A 20,906-nucleotide genomic window follows, 5' to 3' on the forward strand; every position below is an offset into this window, starting at 1 on the left:
CCCCACTTATGACCTAAGAAGGTGTGTGCATAGTAACGAGGCACAAAGAATGATCCAAATCAGTGAAAATCGCTTACTTCTAATTTAAATAAAATAATAAGGCCAAAAAAATTATACCAAAACTAATAAAACTTCTTTTAGTCTCAAGATTCTTCATTGAGTAAATCAAAAGAACAAATTTTATAGAAAGATGGGAGAAAAGATGGAGAATCTGAATAAGAAATCCAAGGGGGAAAATTAATGCATTGGATTTCCAGCAGATGAGCCTAAAATCATTTCCAAATTACAACCCTCTCAAATTCTACTAGGGAAAAAAACTGCTATAAATTATATCAGGGAATCGCAGCTTCAGGACCATTGGTTGGTGGTCTCTTGATTGTTGCCTCAAACCTTTCTGTAGTATCAGGGAATCTCAGCTTCACATCAATGATTTGACAACCAAAGCAAACCTTGTGGTTCCCAATGGAAATGAGCAGAATTTTGAATAAAGTCATTATCACAGAACAGCATGAGCCTTGCCATAGTACCGATTTATGAAGGGAGCCTGCTCCATAACAACATTAATAGATTTACTCACAATTAGCATCTCCACACAACATACAATACATTATCGCAATCAAAATTGAAACACAAACTCTTATCAAAATATACAATAGCATCCAAGAATTATGTACTAGAAGCAAAGCTAGATACTTCCATCCCATTCCTACATCCCAAAGAAAACATGCCTTTCTCCAGTAACTCGAGGAATTTGTGTACAATGCACAAATACATTACAAATTTGTCTCAACAACTGGAAATAAGAGGTTTCTCCAATGAGCATAATGTGTTTCTCCAAAAGCTTTCCTGATCCAAGCTTCAGAGGGGGGAGGGCTGATTTCAGAACAATACAAAGGAAGCCTTTGCTTCAACCATAAGCTAGAGAAGAGCATCCACTGGTTTGCAAAAAGGGTCAGGACTATCTAACATTGTGGAAGATAAACTAGGGCTCAGTGCCATTCATTATTTTCCCCAATGGCAGTTATACCCATCAAATTGTATCTCACTACTTCCTCAGTATAATCTTTTTTCTTTTTGGGTGAAATCTTCCTTACTATAATCACAAAAGAAAATTTTAAATAGTTAAGATAAAAAAATACACAATGAACATAAGGTGCTCAACTAGTTTCCCAATTATAATAGTAAAGCATATGATCATATTCAACTGCAAGCAAAAGCTGAAGGGCAGGGTCATGTTTTAGCATCAAAACAGAACAGAGAGGAATAATAACAACTATGGTTGTATGTCTGTGTATTTGGGAAAAAAAAAAAGGATTGCGTGAGTATACATGCATGAAATGTATGGTTTAGACTTTAGTATTGGTTTCAACTCAAAACGAAAGTTGAATATGTGTACAGGTTCTTCAAATCCCAATCCAAGTGAATAATTAACATACAATTTACATATGCAAGAAAGGAAAAAAAAAATAGCAATCACTGGAAGAACAACTAAATAAGAACAGAGAGACTGGACCTCCTAGTTTACATCCCGTGCAGCATCAGAGATCAGTACCCTGATTGGTGGTCCCTCAGAGAGCATGTCAAAGCTTTGCCAGAAACTCTTTGGTAAATCAAGCCAATCAAGCATTGAAGGTTCTACTAAATTGAGTCATTAAGGATGGTTCAGTAGTTGGAAGCTTGGAGCATATTAAGGTCTTACTGGGGGAGGCGACATTAATTGAGAGGACTTACTCCTTCGAGATTTGGAGTTTGTAGCTAACAGAAGTTTGCAAAAGCAATAATAGAGGGGGATTCAGCCAAATATCAATGGTCAGATGAGAATACCACCTATTGACATGTGTAGGTTTTCCCATCTCATTAGACATATAAGATATCTAGCATTGCAGCTAACTCATGCTAATGGAACCCTAAATTAACAAAGATGGCACATGACTTAGTGAAGCAAGTCCTTCAGCCTTGAATTTGTTTTTGTGGAGGGCTGTACATACCAGTGTACTAACATGCACTTCTTTTTTTATCAAAGAAGCGTTACTTGTCCAAAAAACAAAAAAAAAAAAAACAAATCATGAAGGCTCCTTTCAGCAACTACCTTATGCCTCATTTCACATTTAGTTAGTACTTCAGATAAACAAAGAGAGCAGTGTGGAGCAGAAAATTACCTTCACATTGGATACATCGGGAGTATCAGGTGTTTGTACAGGATAGAACTTGTAAAACCTCATTCTCTCAAATGCTGCTTTAGTCTCCTCATCCATATCCTCCAGGGCCTTTTCCCGGGCTTCCCTTGCCTAAAATTTAGTTTTCTCATGTTAGAACATGTAAGATCAGAACTTTCAGTCAATAAAGTTTTTTTTTTTAATGGAATTTCAGTCAATAAAGTTGGTCAAGACAATATGTGCTATAAAAATACCTCTCGATTAGCTCTTTTCGCTTCTCTGACCTTCTCCTTGACAAATTCCTGAGCAAAAATGGCCAAATATGAAATTGATAAGGAACAAGTAATAGCCAAGAGATCTATGAAAAAACCAATAAAAGCCAAGAGTCACATGCTTTCCATCAACCAAAAAAAACCTTGAAAGCATCTTTCTGATCTTCAGACAATTCTTCCTCTTTAATTAGGTCATCAGTAAATTCCTGGAGATTACATAAACACTACTTAGGCTTGGAAGAGAAATAAGGCCATTGGCCAAGAGCAAAGTAACAGTTCCTACATACAACCAACAAATGACTAAGTGCAGCAAGGATTCCTACATGGGCACTGAAACTGCAAATCTTTCACCCAGGTTACTCCATGTCTGTGACTTGCTGATTATTTCATTACTCAATCAACAAATATCTACAGGAACTAAGGTCCTCTCATCTATTTGAAAAAAGTAGCAGCAGCTTATGCAAAAAAAATGCTCAGCATGTAAAATAGATGAGACCCCAGCCTGGTGACCTCATAAATCTCCTGTCCCAAAGAAGATGATCCAGTTGGGTAATCATCACAATCTGATCAAAAGTTCTTTTGGGTGCTTAAAAAATTTAGTCCAGAATAAAGTTCAAAATGAATGGTTATGCTCAAATTTACTGCAACTGGTCCAGCATAAAGTTCAAAATGAATGGTTATGTATCACAGTCACATTTCAACTTATGCAAGTCTTTCTGATTTTAAGCAGGTGATCAGGATGAGATAAAAGGAAAGTGTACACAAGTAGTTAATCTGTACCTCAAGTTCATCAAGTTCCCAGTCAAATTCACAGAAAACCTACAGGAAAGAAAGATCACAATCAAATATTACTCATCTCCTTTGGCTGCACTTTCACAACCCGTATGAAGAGAATATTGGTGGGAAGTCACAGAAGCTTGGCAAAATAATTAGAAATATAAATGATCATTGCCTTAGCATTATTTCATCATATTGTCTTACAGGTTTTGGTTCAGCCGGATATAAGATTGGAACAATTGTACTCTGCTCAAGTTCATCCTCCATCAAAGGCTGGTAGAAATCTGTTGAGAGAAAAAAAACAAAGTCACACAAAAGTAAATACCTAATACAGTGAAAATAATTCAAATATTAGATATCGGTTAAAGCCAGTTGAACCCATACAGTCATTAGAAGAAGAAGAACCAATTGAACCAATCCACTATGTGGTCAGATGAAGGTCCACATCAACCACATGTTTTTTTTTCCCTTTCTTCTTTTTTCCCCTCTTGACAGAGAGAGGGTGGTCAGGGAGAAGTGAAAAGACAAACTTCAGCTAAACAAAAATTGCATTGCAAAATGGTGAAATCTGGATCACAATCATAGTTGTCAATTTGCATTGACATCCAAGCGCCTTGGCTGCCTTGGTCCCCTTGCGTCCAGGCCCCCTCCAGCACCTTGGATCGCCTAGACACATGACAACTTTGATCACAACACCAAACAGGAGGAATAGGGATTTCTATTACAAGATCTCTAAGACTGCCTCCAGAAAGGAAAGAAAGTATAGCACCAATGCAATAACTAGTAATGCTAAAATTGCATAATGTTTAAATCTCACATTCCATCAAATCTGAAAAGACTTACGAAGCCAAATAAGTTGCTTGAATCATTAATGTTGAGCAACTATTTGAACTGTCTAACCACATATAGATCTAATCCAGTGAGAATAACAGCTGCAAGAATTTTCCCCCACCTCAGTATATCACACGTATCACTATACCAAGTAATAATACCATCAAGAGTAAGAAATCATCCATAACCATGAACTGTTCAAATTTGACTCTACAAACTCAAGGAGAATAGAGAATTTGAGGCCTCACAAAAGGAGACCAACTAAATTTACAGAAAGTGACATTCAGAGTGCCAGGGCTTCCGAACAGCTAAATACTACCTTGAAGAGATTATTAAAGTTGAAACGGGGAGCAATCAACGTTTAGAATCAGAATAAGGTTTTTAAGAAACTTACAAGGTAGACAATACTCATACTTCTTGATACGCTCCAGCTTCAGGTGTCTCAAAGCAGCCCTGCAGCACACAGATTCAAGGATTATAACATTTCCTTGCAACAATGGCAGCATAAAAGGTTCAAGACACTAACAGCCCCGAAAGGAAGCTTCCAAAACAACCTTAAAAGGATGCAGCAAAAAGCAGGCAAACATTTAAGATCATTCCAAGCCATGCATTAAGAAGCTGATCGCATATCTTAGCAATCCTCCTAATATATAGGCCAACATATCCCTGAAAGGGTATATGCTTTTAACACGATGCATATCGTGTATAAATTATAAAGTGAAATGATAAGGAGGTTAGTTTCATACAACTGAATCAAGCAAGATAACAGGAACCAATGAGGAAAAAGCTTGTTGGTCTGGTTACTAAAGGCTTTCTTATGATTGACGCAATCATGACCCATTTTGTGGGCCCATGTGCTTAGCAAAACTGAGCCACAGTGGGAAGATCCATGACATAAGCATTCTCAGCCAGACAATATTATGTAGAAATCAACTCAAAATAGATCAGTATGACTCATGCCATTCTAAATATGAAACAATGTCTCTAAAGAAAATATTGCAGTTAATCCTCATAATGTCTCTTAGTACCAGCTATCTATGAAACAATGACATGCTTTGGTAATTCAGCTCATTCTACAAGCTTCAAAACACGCAAAAGCAAGTAAGTTTTCTTTCAAAATTAAGCAAATTTACAGAGACCAAATTGAATAGCTTCTATTTCATTTTTCCTTCTTTATTTGGCGAAAGGTGAGGATTTAGTAAGTCCCTATATATGTTTTTTTTCCTTCCACAACCAAAAAAATGAACACACGCTCATACACACTCACTGCACATGTGAATATATAGTCCTATATCAAGCTACACACAAATGAAGGTACTCTGCTGAATTTATTTTTATTAGAATAATAACTAAAGACTAAAGGATCGTCCTGGTTCCTTCTGAAATTCTAAAGAAACTACATTTCAGACCTCGATTTTAATATTTGGAATACTTAAAAAACTGAATGATTTGTAACCATGTTACTATTGATCAAAGAATGTCTACACCACACCTTCCATGATGGCAAATTCACCACAAAGGATATAATATAATCTGTAATCAGCCTGGTTGAGGAAGTAAGGTATTCTAGAGCTGAAGCTGCTGCACTATTGCAAGGGGGTTAAGGTCCTTCTTTTCCAATCAGTTTGGTACGGTAGAGATTAAGGGAACTCGATAATTTTATTGCCCCATCAGTGTTTTTTTTTTTTGGGTTCAAGTGGGGGGTCTTGGAGGCTTAGTTTTCTGATAAGATACGACAAAGATTCAGCATCCAGGTGTAAACACAGAATTTTGTCACCCCCCCCCCGGCGATGATGATAACAGGACACGGACAGACATCGGTATCTCTCTCAAGAAGGACTCTTGTCACCCTAACATAACTCATAAGACCTTTTACTAAGCGCTGAAGGAGGTACTGCTCACCCTGCCCACCACGGCAATTTCCTAAAAGAGTCAAAAGGAGGGAAAACCCCAAAAAGACCAAGCCCATGGGCCCAAAATGGCCCAAAAACCAAGAAAAGTGGCACTGCGCTCCCACGGCGCCGTGGACATCTCCACGGCACCGTGGAGGCCCACCACGACACCACTATACTTTTTCCACAGTGTCGTGAGGGGGTGTGACATCAGCCTGCTGACGTCACCCACGACGCCGTGGACAACTGCACGGCACCGTGAAGGGCAGATTTTCCCCTATAAATAGGAGGGTCCCCCTCCCTTCAAAACAACGAGTTTTTGGGTAGAGGGACCCTCCATAGGTGGATTCTACCCTTCTTCTTCTCCTTTTCCCCTCTTTTCCTCCCTCTCTCTCTTGTGAGTGTGTGAGTGAGTGAAGCTATTCTGGCAAGGTAGATCCTTCGATTACCCAACCAAATTTAGAGCGATTCTGCTCTTTGAATTTGGTATCCCGTCAGTGTACAGATAACATAAAAACCCCTTTTGCAGCCGTTACTCTGTCTGCATACAGGTAACGAGAGTCTTTTATATAGCTGTTACTCTGCCAGAAGTCTGAGTAGCGAAACCTATCTCATTTAGTCTTTACTCTGTCCGACAAGAGAGAGGCAAGCCAATTGTCCGTCTCCACCTGAGCCGTGGGACATCATACATTCCATATCTTGGTGCATTTTTACTCTTTTCTTGTACTTCTCGACAGGTATTTATCTCTTTCTTTCTCATTATTTTTTGGCATACTGTAGACAATTAAAGTAGTTCGTTTTAGCGTACATAATAAATGATTTTTCTTTCTTTATCATGATTTAGCCTTGCATGTTAGTATAGAACATATTATTAGGAGAGAATATTTGTCGTTTTGTAGCATCTATTACAGAGAGACCGGTTTCGACCGGGCAAGGTGGGTGCCTAACACCTTCCCACACTCGTAACCTGACCCCTTAATTGGACCTCTGGTCGGACCATATGGAGTCACGTAGCCCGATACTGTTCTCAACAGATAGGGCTACACTTAATGGGTCCTAGGCCCTAACCCTAGGTGGCAACTTCACATTATTTTAGTATATTATGCATGATCCCAACCCCCTGATATTATGCTTGAACATTGACAATATTATCCAGCATTAATATGCCTGCACCCCACTAAGGCTGAGGAACCCTCGACTAACAACGAGAGGACCACGGTACTTACACCAGGTTGAACATCCCATTCAATTATATGCATAGGTTGGTCAATAGCTCACCAAAATGAATAAGGTGGGATGGAAAGGGATCGCTAACAAATGCCTAAAAAATTAGCCTTTACAAGCAAGGAAATTTTGATTCTAGTTATGCCAAATGTACTATTGTTTATGTGACTGGAGTAAAACAGATGTATTTTAAGAATCAGATGGACCAGCAGACTTTCAATCCTTTGAAATTGTTTAACAAGATTACTTTGTTCCAACTGAATAGCTTTCAATATTCATCCCCGATGAATATCCAAATGGTTCAAAGTTAACATGGGCCCCCCTCAAGATTTGAAGGATCGGATTACTATGCACTAAAAAGATTATAAATCACGAAATGAAGAATAGTTGCAAACACCTAACCACTCAATTCACATCACAAAAATAATAATGAAACACGGAGGCAGCAGGGACACACACACATGGATACAGATTGGAATGAGGGGTTGAGGGGAGGAAGAACTAAGGTAGCTTCATAGTGTAGGAATTCCAAAGTGTTAAGAAACAAGATAACTGAAAACTAGTGTCACCATTTATATTCAAAATAACAACACCACCAACTCAGTCTTTTCCCAACTAAATGAGGTCGGCTACATGGATCCTTAGTTCCTTACCCTCCAATTAGCTCTATTCGAGGTCATACTTGATACAAGGCCAAAACTATGAATGTCCTTCCTCAACACTTCTCCAAGAGTCATTTTAGGTCTGCTCCTAGCTCTTTAGTTCCTTCAATCTGAATCAAATCATTACTTCGTACTAGAGCATCCAAAGGCCTACTTTGAACATAGCCATGCCACCTCAAACGACTTTCTTATAACTTATCATGTATTGGAGCTACACCCAAATTACCTCTAATATGATTATTCCTTACTTTATCCTTCCTAGTTTTGCCACACATCCATCTCAACATCCTCATCTCAGCCACATTGAGTTTATCTATATGATGCTTCTTAACTGCCCAAGATTACACACCATAGATCACAGCTGGGCGTACGACTGTCCTATAGAATTTTCCTTTAAGTTTTACAGGAATATTTTAATCACACAACACACCGAATGTACCTCTCCACTTCATCCATCAAATTTTAATTCTCTGTGAAACATCATCCTCAATATCACCTTCGTTATTTATGATTGAGGCCAGATACCTAAAATAATCACTTTGCAGAATCTTCACTCGTCAATTTTCACCACCCCATTATCTGTCCTAGTGTAACTGAAGTTGCACACTATATACTTTGTCTTCGTTCTACTTAACCTTTTGATTCCTAGTTTGATCTCCAAAACTCCAACATAGCGTTAATCCCTGCTTTTGTCTCATCCACCAAAAGAATATCATCAGCTAAGAGCATACACTAAGGAAGCTCATCTTGAATGTCTCTAGTTAAATCCTCCATGATAAACGCGATCTTCATATTTCTTCGCCCTTGCTTTTTCCATAATCTTTCTTAGCTTCATTTCGGACAAATGTATAACTTTTTAGATCCTCTACATCCTTAGTCCTTTGTCATGTCTTAAAACTGGTTTTCTTATTCTTCATGGCTGCTTGAAACTCATCATCCCACCACCAAGTCTCCCTAGAGGAATTAAATTTTCCTTTCGATTCACCTAGGACATCTTCAGCAACCTTCTTAATACACGTAGTCATCTCGTTCCACATCATATTAGTGTCTCCATCAAAGTCCCACTTTCCTTCTTTTTCTTTTTGACCATTTTATCAGTAAATGGTGTCAAGGTATCTCTTTTTAAGCTCCACCACCTTATCTTAGGGCAAATAAGCTCACCTTTCTTATGATTCGGCTAATGAGACACATATCTATGACCACTAATCTATGTTGTGTGGTTAGGCTCTCCCTTGGTTTAAACATACAGTCCTTACCTAAAAATCTATCAGAACTTCTAGTTAGAAAGAAATGTATTTGGCTACAATGATGCCCACTTTTGAAGGTGTAACTAAATGCTTCAAAAGTGGTTGATGAGACAATTACAAATAAGTTCTTGATTTTTCTGTTGAAGAATTCAAACGCTATTTTACCTTCTCCTCATAGGAAATTGACACAGGGCTACATTAAGATTCAAGGCAGTGATGTAGATCACAGGTTCCAGCACAGATGTAGCCGCAAGAAAGCCCAAAAACCAGTCAAGAATCGCTGTGGGAGAAAGCCTGGTCTGATGTGGCCTGGTTCTTGGTTGGTTCAATAGAGCAAGAACCTGTCCAAGTTCTAAAGTAGATTTACTTCCAGAATTCAAGAAGAGATTGTTCCATTATTTAAGGAGATATTGTCTATCCTATTTCCTATTATGTCGAGCAATTATTTCTAGCACATTATGAGATATTGTTCAGCTCTATTGGGAGGAGATTTGGTGATCAAGAGGCCCCCACAACCAGCTAGCTAATGATTGCAAATTGAAGACTCAAATGCAAATACGTGGAGGACCCTTACAGCTGTTTTAGATAGGTTTTTAATTAGGTTATTTTTTTTAATTAGGTTATTATTCAGTTATTTGATGTAATTATAGTTAAAGATAATTTAGGATTATTTTCTTTATTTATATACCCAGCTTTGGTGGGCCCATGACAGCTTGCATGGAGTACTTTGAATCCAATAAAGTTGCTGTCTTGCATGGTGTTTTAGAAGCTTATCATTAGTTATTTTCCAGATTAGGAAGACGAGTTTTATTTTAATTGGATTTGTGTTTTGAGACCTAGGATGTAGTCAGTTGGAATTATAAATAAAGGAATAGGCTGATAACCAGCCAAATCGAGTTTTGAGAAAAAAAAATAAATGAGCTTGGATAAAGTCATTAATGGTTGTGACAGACAAGTACGGTGAGAGGCCGTGGGTGAGAGTGAGAGGTAGGGTTGTCAATTCCAGACCCGCACCAGACTGATCTGTCCCGACCAGTCTAAGCCCGAAACCGGCAAGACTGAATAATAAACGTGCCGGACTTGGGACCGGACTGATTATTACTCCATCATTTCAGTGCAGAAGAAGAGCCCGACTGACCTGACCAAATAATGTATAATGTTATACTATATAATGATGACTGTTCCCCAACTCCGTCATTTACTCCTTTTTAATTAAAAATTGCCAACAACCATTACATCTTGTCTGACTCATGATTCCAGCTGTCTCAAAATATCTCTGCCCCTCCCTCTTCTTTCCCAACTTTTTAAAGGCAAAACAGGAAACCTAAAACGGAAGATAACAGATTTTCTCCTTTGCGTCCTCGGCTCTCACCTCCACCATAGAGGCTAAGTAAGTAAGATACAACTTAGATGGCATCTTAAGTTCGCTGATCTGAAGGGCATTCGCTGTCATAAGTCTGGTTGCAGAGATGAAGTTGAAGTATGGACGTATGGTTGCAGATCTGTTCTAGATCCGAAATCCATGAGTGTAGTCCTGTGCCAGAATCTGAAATATGATGATGCAGATCTGAAGTTCTTCAGTGCAGGATGGAGCAAGGAAATGTTGAGGTGAGCGGAGGTTGGAGCGAGGAGTAGCTGAGGCGTCTGTTCGACCGAATGTTATTGTATCCATGCCTGGCCTCTTAATGCCTGAGTAGTTAAATGGTTGGGAACGGTGCAAGGTTATAAATTGAGGGTGCCCAATTAAGCCCAACCAACACCGACCAATGATCACTGTGTGATCTGCTACAAGTTCTACAATCATTTAAGGAATATCTGCTACAAGTTCATCAATTGTTGCAGTTTTGAAAACCAAACCAGCATTAAACTGTGTTCAAGAAGATCTTGTGATGCAGGTTCATCACAGATATTGGCTTATTTCATTAGAAATAAGCCTAGGGTTGGGTTATATACATGTTGGGCCTTTGTTCCCAAGGGTTTTCTATGTATTACGCCACTTTAATGAACCTAAACTAGGGGTACATAGGTTGCATACGGGATTAGCCCAATAAATAGTTTATTTTTATGTTTTCTAATTGAACCAGTTCAAATTGGTTGCATCCAATTGGTTCAATTTAAGTGATCATGTGACTTGGTTAAGTGGTCATGTGACAACTTAAGTGGTTATGTGATGTAAGTTGGGCTGGATTAGGACTCTATAAGTCCAGCCATGTTTTGAGTCTATTTCCTTTAGTATTTTAGTTTCCTAGTCAATTTAAATTACCTAATAGGTTAGGGATAGGATTAGGCCATTCCTTTTTAGTGTCTAAGTCTATGTTTGAGTCTTCTATATAAGGTTGTAAGGGAGGCCAGCATTGTACACGAATTTGATTAATGAAAAAAGCTTTTGCTTGTTGGCTGCCATTGTTGCTGCTCCTGTGCTCCTTGTGAGTGTGCATCCTTGTGGTTCTATCAAGGTGGAAAGGGACTTGTGGAATCTGGTTGACTCCTTACGCCGTGACAGCTGGGAAGATCTTCTTCAAATTCAAAGGTGGCTTTATCCTTCACAACTGTCGAAGCTTGCTGCCAGTGAAATCTCCAGTAAGTTTGACGCCAAAATTCTTCTTCTAATCCTCTAATCCTTTCCCCCAATTGATCCCCTTTATTTTTGGCTTGAATTCCATAAACCCTAACTCCATTAAAGCCCAAAACCTGCAACTCAATTCTGTCCAGAATTGCAGAATTTCAAAACTCATCCAAATCTAACCTTTTTATACCATATTGACCCCCTAGACCTGCCCATTAATACCCTATAAACCCCTTTCCCAATATCCAACCCAAACCCTAAGAATTGACCTAAATCCTAGTGCTGTCCATTCGAACCAACAGCCCCTTTTGTTATTTGATCCGGTTGTTTGGCTCCTAGTAGGTCTCCTACCTATTTAGGACTACATTATCTTGTCTGGGGTACTAGCTCCTTAGTGATCCAGCCTTACATTATATGGTATCAGAGCCATGGAGGGACAGCAGACGGAGATTTTCCACATTGAAGTTTGATTCAACATCTCTACCAAACTCGAGGAAGAGTTTTTTTTTTTCCCTTCAAGATGGGGAGAATTGATGTAGATCACAGGTTCCAGAACAGGTGTAGCCACAGGAACAAGGCCCAAAAAGCAGTCCAGAATCGCTGTGGGAGACAACCTAGTCTGATGTGGCCTGGTTCTTGGTTGGTTTGATGGAGATAGGTCCTTTGTGATCCAGCCTTACATTAGGCAAGTAAAACTTAAAGTGTAAATCTAAACCTTAAATGTAGGGGAATCAAGGGCTCAGAAATGAAGAAGATATCATAGTCCACAAAACAAAAGATAAGGGGGAGAACAACAAGAAGTTCATAACATGAATCTTTAAATTTTTTTGACATTTATTAGAGGTAAGAAATCAACATAGCCAATTTCAAAACAAGAAACAAAAATCCCGTATATTCTCTATTCACTGAACAATGTGTAAGCAACCAGAAGAAAGATGTTAAAGGATTTAGAGGAAGACACTGAGAACTAAAATCTAAAATGGTAAATTCTTCTTTGGACGGGGAAGGGGAGTTTTCAATTACACAATGTGTGTAAGAATTGTTTTGTACCAGTTGAGAAGAAATAAAGTCAACAATAAATAAATCACTATATTCATATCCATATATCGACAGATATAAATCAGACAGTGAGTGCACTACCGATTGCAGGTGCCCAAGCATTACAATATGCTCGTGTGGATAACAAGTAATGCATTCAAGCTTATAAACACTAACTAATATATGCATAAGTTAGAATATAAGAGCAGTCAAACAAGAAATTTATACCAGAACATGATCAAGATATGCCACTGCAAAATTACAGGATAGAGATTTGGTTGGTGCAACCAGTAAAAGTGAATATAAAAACAAAACAAGGAAAATGAAAGTTAATGTGGCCAAAATATACAAAGTGAGAATACAATCTTGAAACAATATAGTCCACACCACATGCTTTCTTTTATAGACAAAGTATTTAACAATGACTGCAATACTGCACGTGGAATTGTGGATATCATGAAAAGATTTGGCGCAAAACAAAGAGACCACTATTACAAATTAAGAGGGGGGAGCATGACTACCTTCTTTGAGTGCAGCTCAGTATATAAATTTGAAAATTCATTCTGTCCACTGGATTATCCCTGTAAGATGATATGATAGATATTAAACAATGACAAAAAGAAAATAGTATTGTGCATTAGAATCAAGAAAGGAAGAGATATGAAATCAATTTGGGTGAAAATATATTTTAGAAATCACCGAAATAAGTATATGGAAGGAAGATACCTATCTTCTAAAGGAATATAAGGAACCCAGTCCATTTTCATTTGCTTCATTGGTATTATTTCTTCAGTCTCCCTTTGAACTGATTTGATACCAATCTTATCCGACGGTGGAAAAGGAGACACAACCTGTCAATAAAAATGGATGTAACTGACAGAGCACTAAAACATGCCATCAAAAGCTCTCCTCTTGATTAAGATTCAGATAAGAAAACCACAAATCTAGTCAGCAATAAACTAGCATATGAGGTTTCCAAATGAACCAAAAATTAGATTCAAGGTGATAATTTGCGTCTAAACCACAATGGTAAAAGTAGCAGGTCAGTGCACTTACCGCCACTACAACAGGAATGCAGATTATTTTATTTTCACCCTTGAAGCTGACCAGTTGAGCTGAAAACACAGAGATATATGTAATTTCAAAACAAGAATAGTGAAAGGAAAATGCACTAAAATCACATATTTGAGCTTGAATTTCTCAAAGACGCACCAAGAAAAGGAAAGAAAGAAATGTTTCTCGTTAAAGACCAATTTGAAACTGAACAAAAATCATATAAGGCACTTACGTTCTGTACAACTGAAGAGGTAAACTTTCTCCCCATGAAGCACTCCACCCTCTTCAAATGCATTCTGACAAAAATTGAGAACTTTCAGCACTATACAAATTCTATATCGCTTTTTCCATACAAAAAAGAATTCCTTCCTAGTCGACCAGGATTATTGGCTACATCTTTAATAATTAATATCTATCTGCATAGTTCCTTGACGGTGGGGTGTGGGGGAGGAAAGAAGGCAAAACTGAACTGCACATTATCCAAAAATATGAGCATTGCACTCACTTCCAAGTTCGAAAAATCCCACTTGAACTGATAGACTGAGTCCAGTTGATCCCACTGCAATCAATATATCAACTTTTTTTCAGTTTTTGTGGGTTAAAACATAAAATTGATATTAAAAAAAAAAACGAATTGATGTCACATATGCATTGAGATTTGAGACTAATTAAGTAGTAATAATAATATAAGAAGAGTAATAAAGTTCCAGTCAAACCTCTGTGCCTACAGGAAATACAGCTTGCCACAAATCTTCCTACAAAACAGAAACCAACATTCGGATCAATGAAAGAGAAAACAACGTCAATGTCCAACTCACTTAATTACAGCACAGATAACTTCACCATCAGCACAGCTAAAACTGATGCAGTCAAAACGAATAAAACTGAAGAAACAATGGAGATCGAAGAAAAGAAACACAGAAGCACGAGAGATTGGGGTAATGGGTATATATATCACAACCCCAAATCCAAACATACTAAAATAAGTCTCCCAAATAAAGCAACTTCCTAAATCGTAGCAACAAACCATATAATCCTATTAAAAGCAATTGCAATCCAAGGAAAATAAAAGATAAATAAGAAAACATCAACTTAAAAAAAAAAAAGACGAACAGATAGTCGGTTGTGTTTGGCTCTCTGGGTACGCTTATCAATATTACATTCAATTTTCACTAATTCTAAAGAGTAAAGATCTTCAAACTATTATAGGAAAAAACAAAACTCCGCGACTGCGCCAAAAGTTAAAACCATAACTCCTGCACACGACATAGCTATTGAGGAAGCGAAAACTCAGTAGCACAAAGCAAAGCCCTAATAATTTCAATCTGAGGACACATTTCTTATCATATAAAAGAGAATGGATACAACTACAGATGACTCGAAGTAAGGGGGAAGAGACTAACCAGATTGCGCTTATCTTGAAAGTATTCAGGCTCAGTTTCAGGTTTACGAGCAGCAGGAGCTTTAACTCGTTTGCCTCTGCTAGAAGGTTTGGTAGATTCCTTAGGAAGCTCCTCAGGAGATTTGCTTTCTTCCTTCTGGTTCGACTTCCTCTTCGAACCTCTACCCATCGTTTCGTGACGGAAAAATATGCTCAGAGCCTGAGACAGGAAACCAAGAGACAGCCAAGAGAGAGAGACGTTTAGGCTAGCGGCGTGAAGAGAACGCGGTTGGCCCGATCTTGAAGGAGGAGGCGGCATGAGAGAGAGAAAAAAGATAGAGGTTAAGACAATTCAAATTAAGCCAGGGTTCAAATTCGCTGTACTATCGGCACGTGTTGAGGATTATTAATTAGTTTGAGATAACTACCTGGTCGCGTGGTTCTTACGCTCAGACATAGTGTAAGTGCAATTACCTCCCAACCCATGAAATAAAAAATTCTACTCATGTTAGATGTCCCATATGCTGAGTTCTCATTGGTTCATATGACTAGGCAGCGATCTCTTGCCCAAATATAAAAAGGAAAACAGTTGGACACATCATCGGTATATTGTAAGACTCCATTACTTTTCTTGTATAATGCCCCGTTTCGTGCCCCCCATTGATGCCATCTGCTAAATTACCGCATGCCCATCCTCCTCTCCCTACTTAAAATTTCATCTTTTTTTTTTTGGTAATTAAATTTTTTTTTTAGTAACCTCAAGATTTGCAATTATAATTCCAATGACTTGTCCAGTCTGACATAATAAACCGACCAGTGGCTAGTCTGACACTCTGACCTATTCAATTAAGGTCAAGGTCAATGGATTTTCCATAGATGGTTTAGTTGGGATGGATTGGCTACTATGTCATTCTCTCAAATTAAAAAGAAAAAATTTCTTTCAACTTCAAGTAGGTTCTAAGTTTTCTATTTAATTTAATGTTAATTTAGTTGTTTTAATTCTCTGAAATGGATTTAATATTTTGCGGTTCCTTCTTTTTATATGTAGTACCTAAATTTAATTAGCTTATGATTTGATTTGTTATTTCTTCCCTTAATTCACTCATTTGCTTTTGTTATGTTTATAATTGCGAATAATTTACCAAAAAAAAATGTTAATGACTTCGATTTTTTTTCCTGTGAAATCAAAAAATTTTATAATTCATTTCCTGTATTATGAACTTCAACTAATTTATGCTTTGAGTTGGCAACACATAATTTCCTTATTTACTATGGGTGTGTTCTCATCTTTAATTTGTTAGGTCTATTTGATTATTACAAATTTGTAGAATAGTACTTCTTTAATTTGAAATTCTCGTTTAATTATGCACTTCAGTTATTCAGTAGTAATAGCTATAGGAATTTCATGTCTCTGGTGTAGTTCTCTTGTTGGCAACGTTGCTCCCTTGCGGATTTCATCTAATAAAAATTTTATGTTTTTTAATTAAAAAAAAAAAGGAGCGAATTTCCCTATACTTACAATGAATGAGAACCCATTCACCAAGGGACGAGAATGGGTATTGGAAGGGTATTGTGGAACATACAAGCCTAATATTTGATCCAAATGAAGCCCAATCCTTACTGTGAGCCCAATAAAAGACTAAACCTAGTTTGGCTTATAGGCTTTCCACTGGGTGAACCTACTGTTTTAAACAAAATACTTATATTATTGTACATTATATATTAGGGAAAAAGAACTTTGTCTGGGAGTGTGGCATACGCCAGCACTCCCATGAGTCTATATCTCCTCCCCATATGAAAAGACATCTCTGCCCCCCTGTTTTGAGGAGGAGAGATATAGACGCATGGGAGTGTTGGTGTAGGTCACACTCTCAGACAGAAAATATGCATATTATAGTATAACTCAATTAATTTATACTTCGATTTGGCACCGGATAATCTGCTCATTTATTTTTGGTGTGCTTTCATCTTTAATTTGCCTGGCGTATTCAATTATTACGATATTCTTGTTTAATTAATTATACGATTAATCTATTCACTAAAACATCATAATGGATTTTATTCATTGGCTTTGATCGAGTGGATATGTTCAATTTCATTTACACTCCAAAACCTACTCTCAAGATCAAGCAAAATTAAACCACCACCTAAATTTGCGAGGTTCAGACCCTTTCCCAATAAGTTTATAATTTTGTTATTTTGGGCCAACTAGCCCAAAATTTGACCCAAATGACTCCCAGCCCTAATGTGAGCTCAATAAAAGCCTAAACGTAGCCTGACTTAGGCTTTCCATGAGAGAAGCCGATAGTTTAAACCAAATAATTATATTAATTTTAATAAAATTATAATATTATTAAGGGAAAATTACATATACCTCCCCTGTACTTTGGCCTAATTACACATTCCTCCCCTTGGTTTTCTCACCTTATATTCGATTCTCCTATAGTTTTCAAAAAATTATTCATTCTTCCCCTGCCGTTAGCATCTGTCTATTATGTGCTGACGTGGCGTAGTTAGATTTTTTATAATACCCAAATTAACCCTTAGCCATTTTGAGATGACTCATTTACCCTTCTTCTCCTTCTTCCTCCTCTTGCAACTTCGTCCCCACCAGGCCACCATGCTCCTGCTCCTGCAACCTCTGATTTCCAGTGGGGATCTTCTTCTTTCTCCTCTTGCAACTTCGTCCCCACCATGCTCCTGCAACCTCTGATTTTGACATTGAATCAAAATTTCTGAACCCAACAATACCCTTCTTCTTCTTCTTCTTCATGCTGCAATCCCACCCGCCCCCACCCACGTCATCATGGAATTGGCTGTGCCTGGTTCTTCCATCCTCGGCCAAGCTAGAGCTCCCGACATAGCTCGAGCTAACGTCCATTCAAACTCCTCCAACTGCAGCGACAAACTCAGCAAATCAGTAACGTTTCAGAAACCCTAATCTCAGAGAAGAAACTATGGAATGTGAAAGCCACCTGCCATTTGGCAATGCCAAGGACTGTGTGTAGGTCCCTGCGAAGCTCATCGAAATCGCAGATGCTCAACGTGTCCTTGATTTCGTGTATCCAAGTTCTATACACTGATTCCATCCTTCAATAATTGGTAAAATCATTTGGGAATGGGAGAACGTTTGAATTAGAATATTCGTCACTGCAACTCCATTCACATCCTTTTCATCTGGATACTTGCCAAGGCTACCAACTTTGGGTTTCTCTTGGAAATTAGGGTTAGGGATCAGGGGAAAAAATACCTAATTCCATGTCCTGGTCCGCAACTGACCTCATTAATGGTGGTTTTGATTGGGCTTTGACCGATTGAGATGTAATCATCCCTTGTTCCAATGAAGCCATTGGATTTTGTGACAGAATTGGATTTACTGATGTGGATGCTATATCTGTTTGGATTTGGCTCCTGTCCAGCCGTGGCGGGAGCTGGACTGTCCAGCACCCCTCTAAGATCCTTCCACTTGGCCAGGGATGCATCCAACGGTCCTAAGAGAGAATCTAATATTAACCCATCTTCTTCTCTCATCCTCCCATTTAAAGAAACCCGACCCGACTAAATTTCAAAATCCCTGGTAAATCTCTGCAACCTGTTCTCCATTAAAACCCCTCGAAGAGGAACGAGGAACCTCTCTGTTGAACAGTTTTTTAGAATCAATTCTCTTTTTTCCAATGAAATTTCAGAGATTTTGTGAATGAATGGCCATTTCTGCTGAATCCCGCTTCACAAAAATCTCTGCAACCTGTTCTCCATTAAAAGAAAACACCAAATATTGTTAGAAATTAACAAAATTTCTTTTAAAAAATTACACTACATAAAGAAAGGAAGTAAAACATTAGAGGTCACAGAGACATATTTTAGTGAACAACTCAGTTTTCTAAACTGAAATAGGTAATCCTATGATTTCTGTTGTTACCAAAACCCCTAAACCTTGTATGCTTGTTACTCTATAATAAGAATCCAGAGTAGTGATAGTCACAGTAGCAAAGAGTACATCTTTCATCCAGGAAGAATTCAAGCGGGTAATATCCTGTACCAAGAACCCTAACCAGTTTTTAGGGTTTCATAACACAAATGAGAGAGAGAGAATAATACCTGGTTAGCCTTGCGGTTGCCGCCGCCGAATACCTTGAAGAAAGAGGAACGAGGGTTTTGAGGAGATCCAAAGAGGATTTTGAAATTTGGTCAGGTCGGGTCGGGTTTCATCATTCAAGAGGGTGAGAGAGGAGTATGGGTTAATATTAGACTCTCTCTTATGACCGTTGGATGCACCCCTGACCAGGTGGAAGGATCTTAGAGGGGTGCTGGACGGTCCAGCTCCCGCCATGGCTGGACAGGAGCCAGATCCTCTGTGTTTGGACTAGTTTCAGGAGTGGTGATAGTGAGCTTGCGTGCCCTAAAGTTATGGCAAAAGTTAATCATAAAATAGAAAGCTTTGCTATTAAGTGAATGGATACGCCAAATCCAACCCTCCCACCCATTGTTTACATGATTGAACTTTTGTTCTGCAAAAATCAATAATTTTCAAGGGTAAACTGAAACGACTTGAACAAGAATGATGAATGTTTAACAATAAAGTACAGATCATGGTTCCCAAATCCCAATTGACCCGTCGGGTGCAAGAGACTTCTGGTCTTTAGATTTACCGGATTTCATGCCTACAGTGGCCATAAACAGTACCATGGAGGGCTGGGTTTTGAACACCATTAATGGGTATTTTGAATATCTGAAACCGTTTTTTAAATTTTCAGGGTTCCTCATTTCGTTTGAACGATGAAGGGATTTCAGGGCTTATTCTAGCCTATTGGAAAAGCCGTCAGCATTGATTTAAGTTCAGTTTGAAACCCACAAGGGTTTCTGTTTTGCGGTGGCTTGAGGAAGAAGGGGTTGCAAGAGGAGGAGGAAGAAGAAAAAGGGTAAATGTAGGGCTGCAACAGGGTCGGGTTGGGCCGGGCTTTATAGTACCCTAGCCCAACCCTAAGTCCCCTTAGCTGGGCCCAGACCCGACCCGACCCTGACTCAGGGCCAGAAAAATCCAACCCTGACCCACCCTCAGGGTCGGGCCGGGCCGACCCTGATTAACCCTGATCATGGGGAGGGGAAAAGAAATGCATGGGCTGGGAAGAACATTATTAATTTTACATAAAATAACAATATAATAAATTATATTATAACACTTATTATCTTCATGTATAATATATTATATAAAAAAATGTGGGTGAAATTTAAAGTTTATAATGTATAAATTATATCAATATATATTTTATAGTATAACTTAAATCAGGGTCGGGCCGGGCCGGGCCAAGCTTAGCTCGAGGCCTCAACCCTAACCCGACCCGACCCTAACTCAGGGCCAAAAATTTCCAGCCCTGACCCGCCCTCAGGGCCAAATATCTCAGCCCAGACCCTGTTCGGGCTCAGGGCGGGTTTAGGCTGACAGGGCCAAACTTGCACCCCTAGGTAAATGGGTGGTGGTGGTGGTGGTGATAGTGGTGGGCAACGGATTACATTTGAGAGCTTGATTAACATCCCATGAAATCGAAGAACGAAGAAAAACACAAACTGCCCAGATTGAAGAAACTAACCTCAAACCCCCTTTCTCTGTGCCCAAAACTGGCAAAATCCCCACTGGAAATAAAATTGACATTCAATGCCAAAATCAGAGGTTGTAGGAGCATGGTGGGGATGAAGTTGCAAGAGGAGGAGGAAGAAGAAGATCCCCCTTTCTCTGTGCCCACAACCGGCAAAATCCCCACTGGAAACAAAAACCTTTTTTCCCCTCCTGAGATCGTAAGCTATAT

At 38.6% G+C, this 20,906-nt stretch overlaps 1 protein-coding gene across 2 annotated transcripts; it reads right to left on the reverse strand.

Moving 5' to 3' along the window:
* Window positions 1-116: 116 nt before the first annotated feature.
* Window positions 117-15,444, reverse strand: LOC122668967 (protein HEAT INTOLERANT 4-like). Of its 2 annotated transcripts, none has more exons than XM_043865569.1 (14): window positions 15,125-15,444; window positions 14,438-14,476; window positions 14,227-14,280; window positions 13,954-14,017; window positions 13,722-13,780; window positions 13,392-13,516; window positions 13,187-13,246; window positions 4,431-4,489; window positions 3,410-3,489; window positions 3,209-3,247; window positions 2,572-2,634; window positions 2,411-2,458; window positions 2,160-2,288; window positions 117-544 (listed from the first exon to the last, which is right to left on the reverse strand). In XM_043865569.1, exons 1-14 carry the CDS (start codon window positions 15,419-15,421, stop codon window positions 497-499), a joined length of 1,164 nt encoding a protein of 387 aa, XP_043721504.1. In that variant the 5' UTR covers window positions 15,422-15,444; the 3' UTR covers window positions 117-496. The 2 variants fall into 2 exon arrangements, with proteins under 2 accessions (XP_043721504.1, XP_043721505.1); XM_043865570.1 differs by having other exon boundaries at window positions 117-540; window positions 2,156-2,288.
* Window positions 15,445-20,906: the final 5,462 nt, after the last annotated feature.

This window comes from Telopea speciosissima, chromosome 7 (assembly GCF_018873765.1).
Source record: "Telopea speciosissima isolate NSW1024214 ecotype Mountain lineage chromosome 7, Tspe_v1, whole genome shotgun sequence".
Taxonomy (NCBI): Eukaryota; Viridiplantae; Streptophyta; class Magnoliopsida; order Proteales; family Proteaceae; genus Telopea; species Telopea speciosissima.

What these genes read in the sequence shown, in the direction of transcription:
- LOC122668967 (XM_043865569.1), bottom strand. Translation starts at nt 15,421, where the DNA reads ATGCCGCCTCCTCCTTCAAGATCGGGCCAACCGCGTTCTCTTCACGCC. An exon ending in TTCAAGATAAGCGCAATCTG is followed by an intron (nt 14,477 to 15,124) that starts GTTAGTCTCTTC and finishes TCTGTTTTGTAG; the next exon opens with GAAGATTTGTGGCAAGCTGT. An exon ending in ATCAGAAAGATGCTTTCAAG is followed by an intron (nt 2,459 to 2,571) that starts GTTTTTTTTGGT and finishes ATTTTTGCTCAG; the next exon opens with GAATTTGTCAAGGAGAAGGT.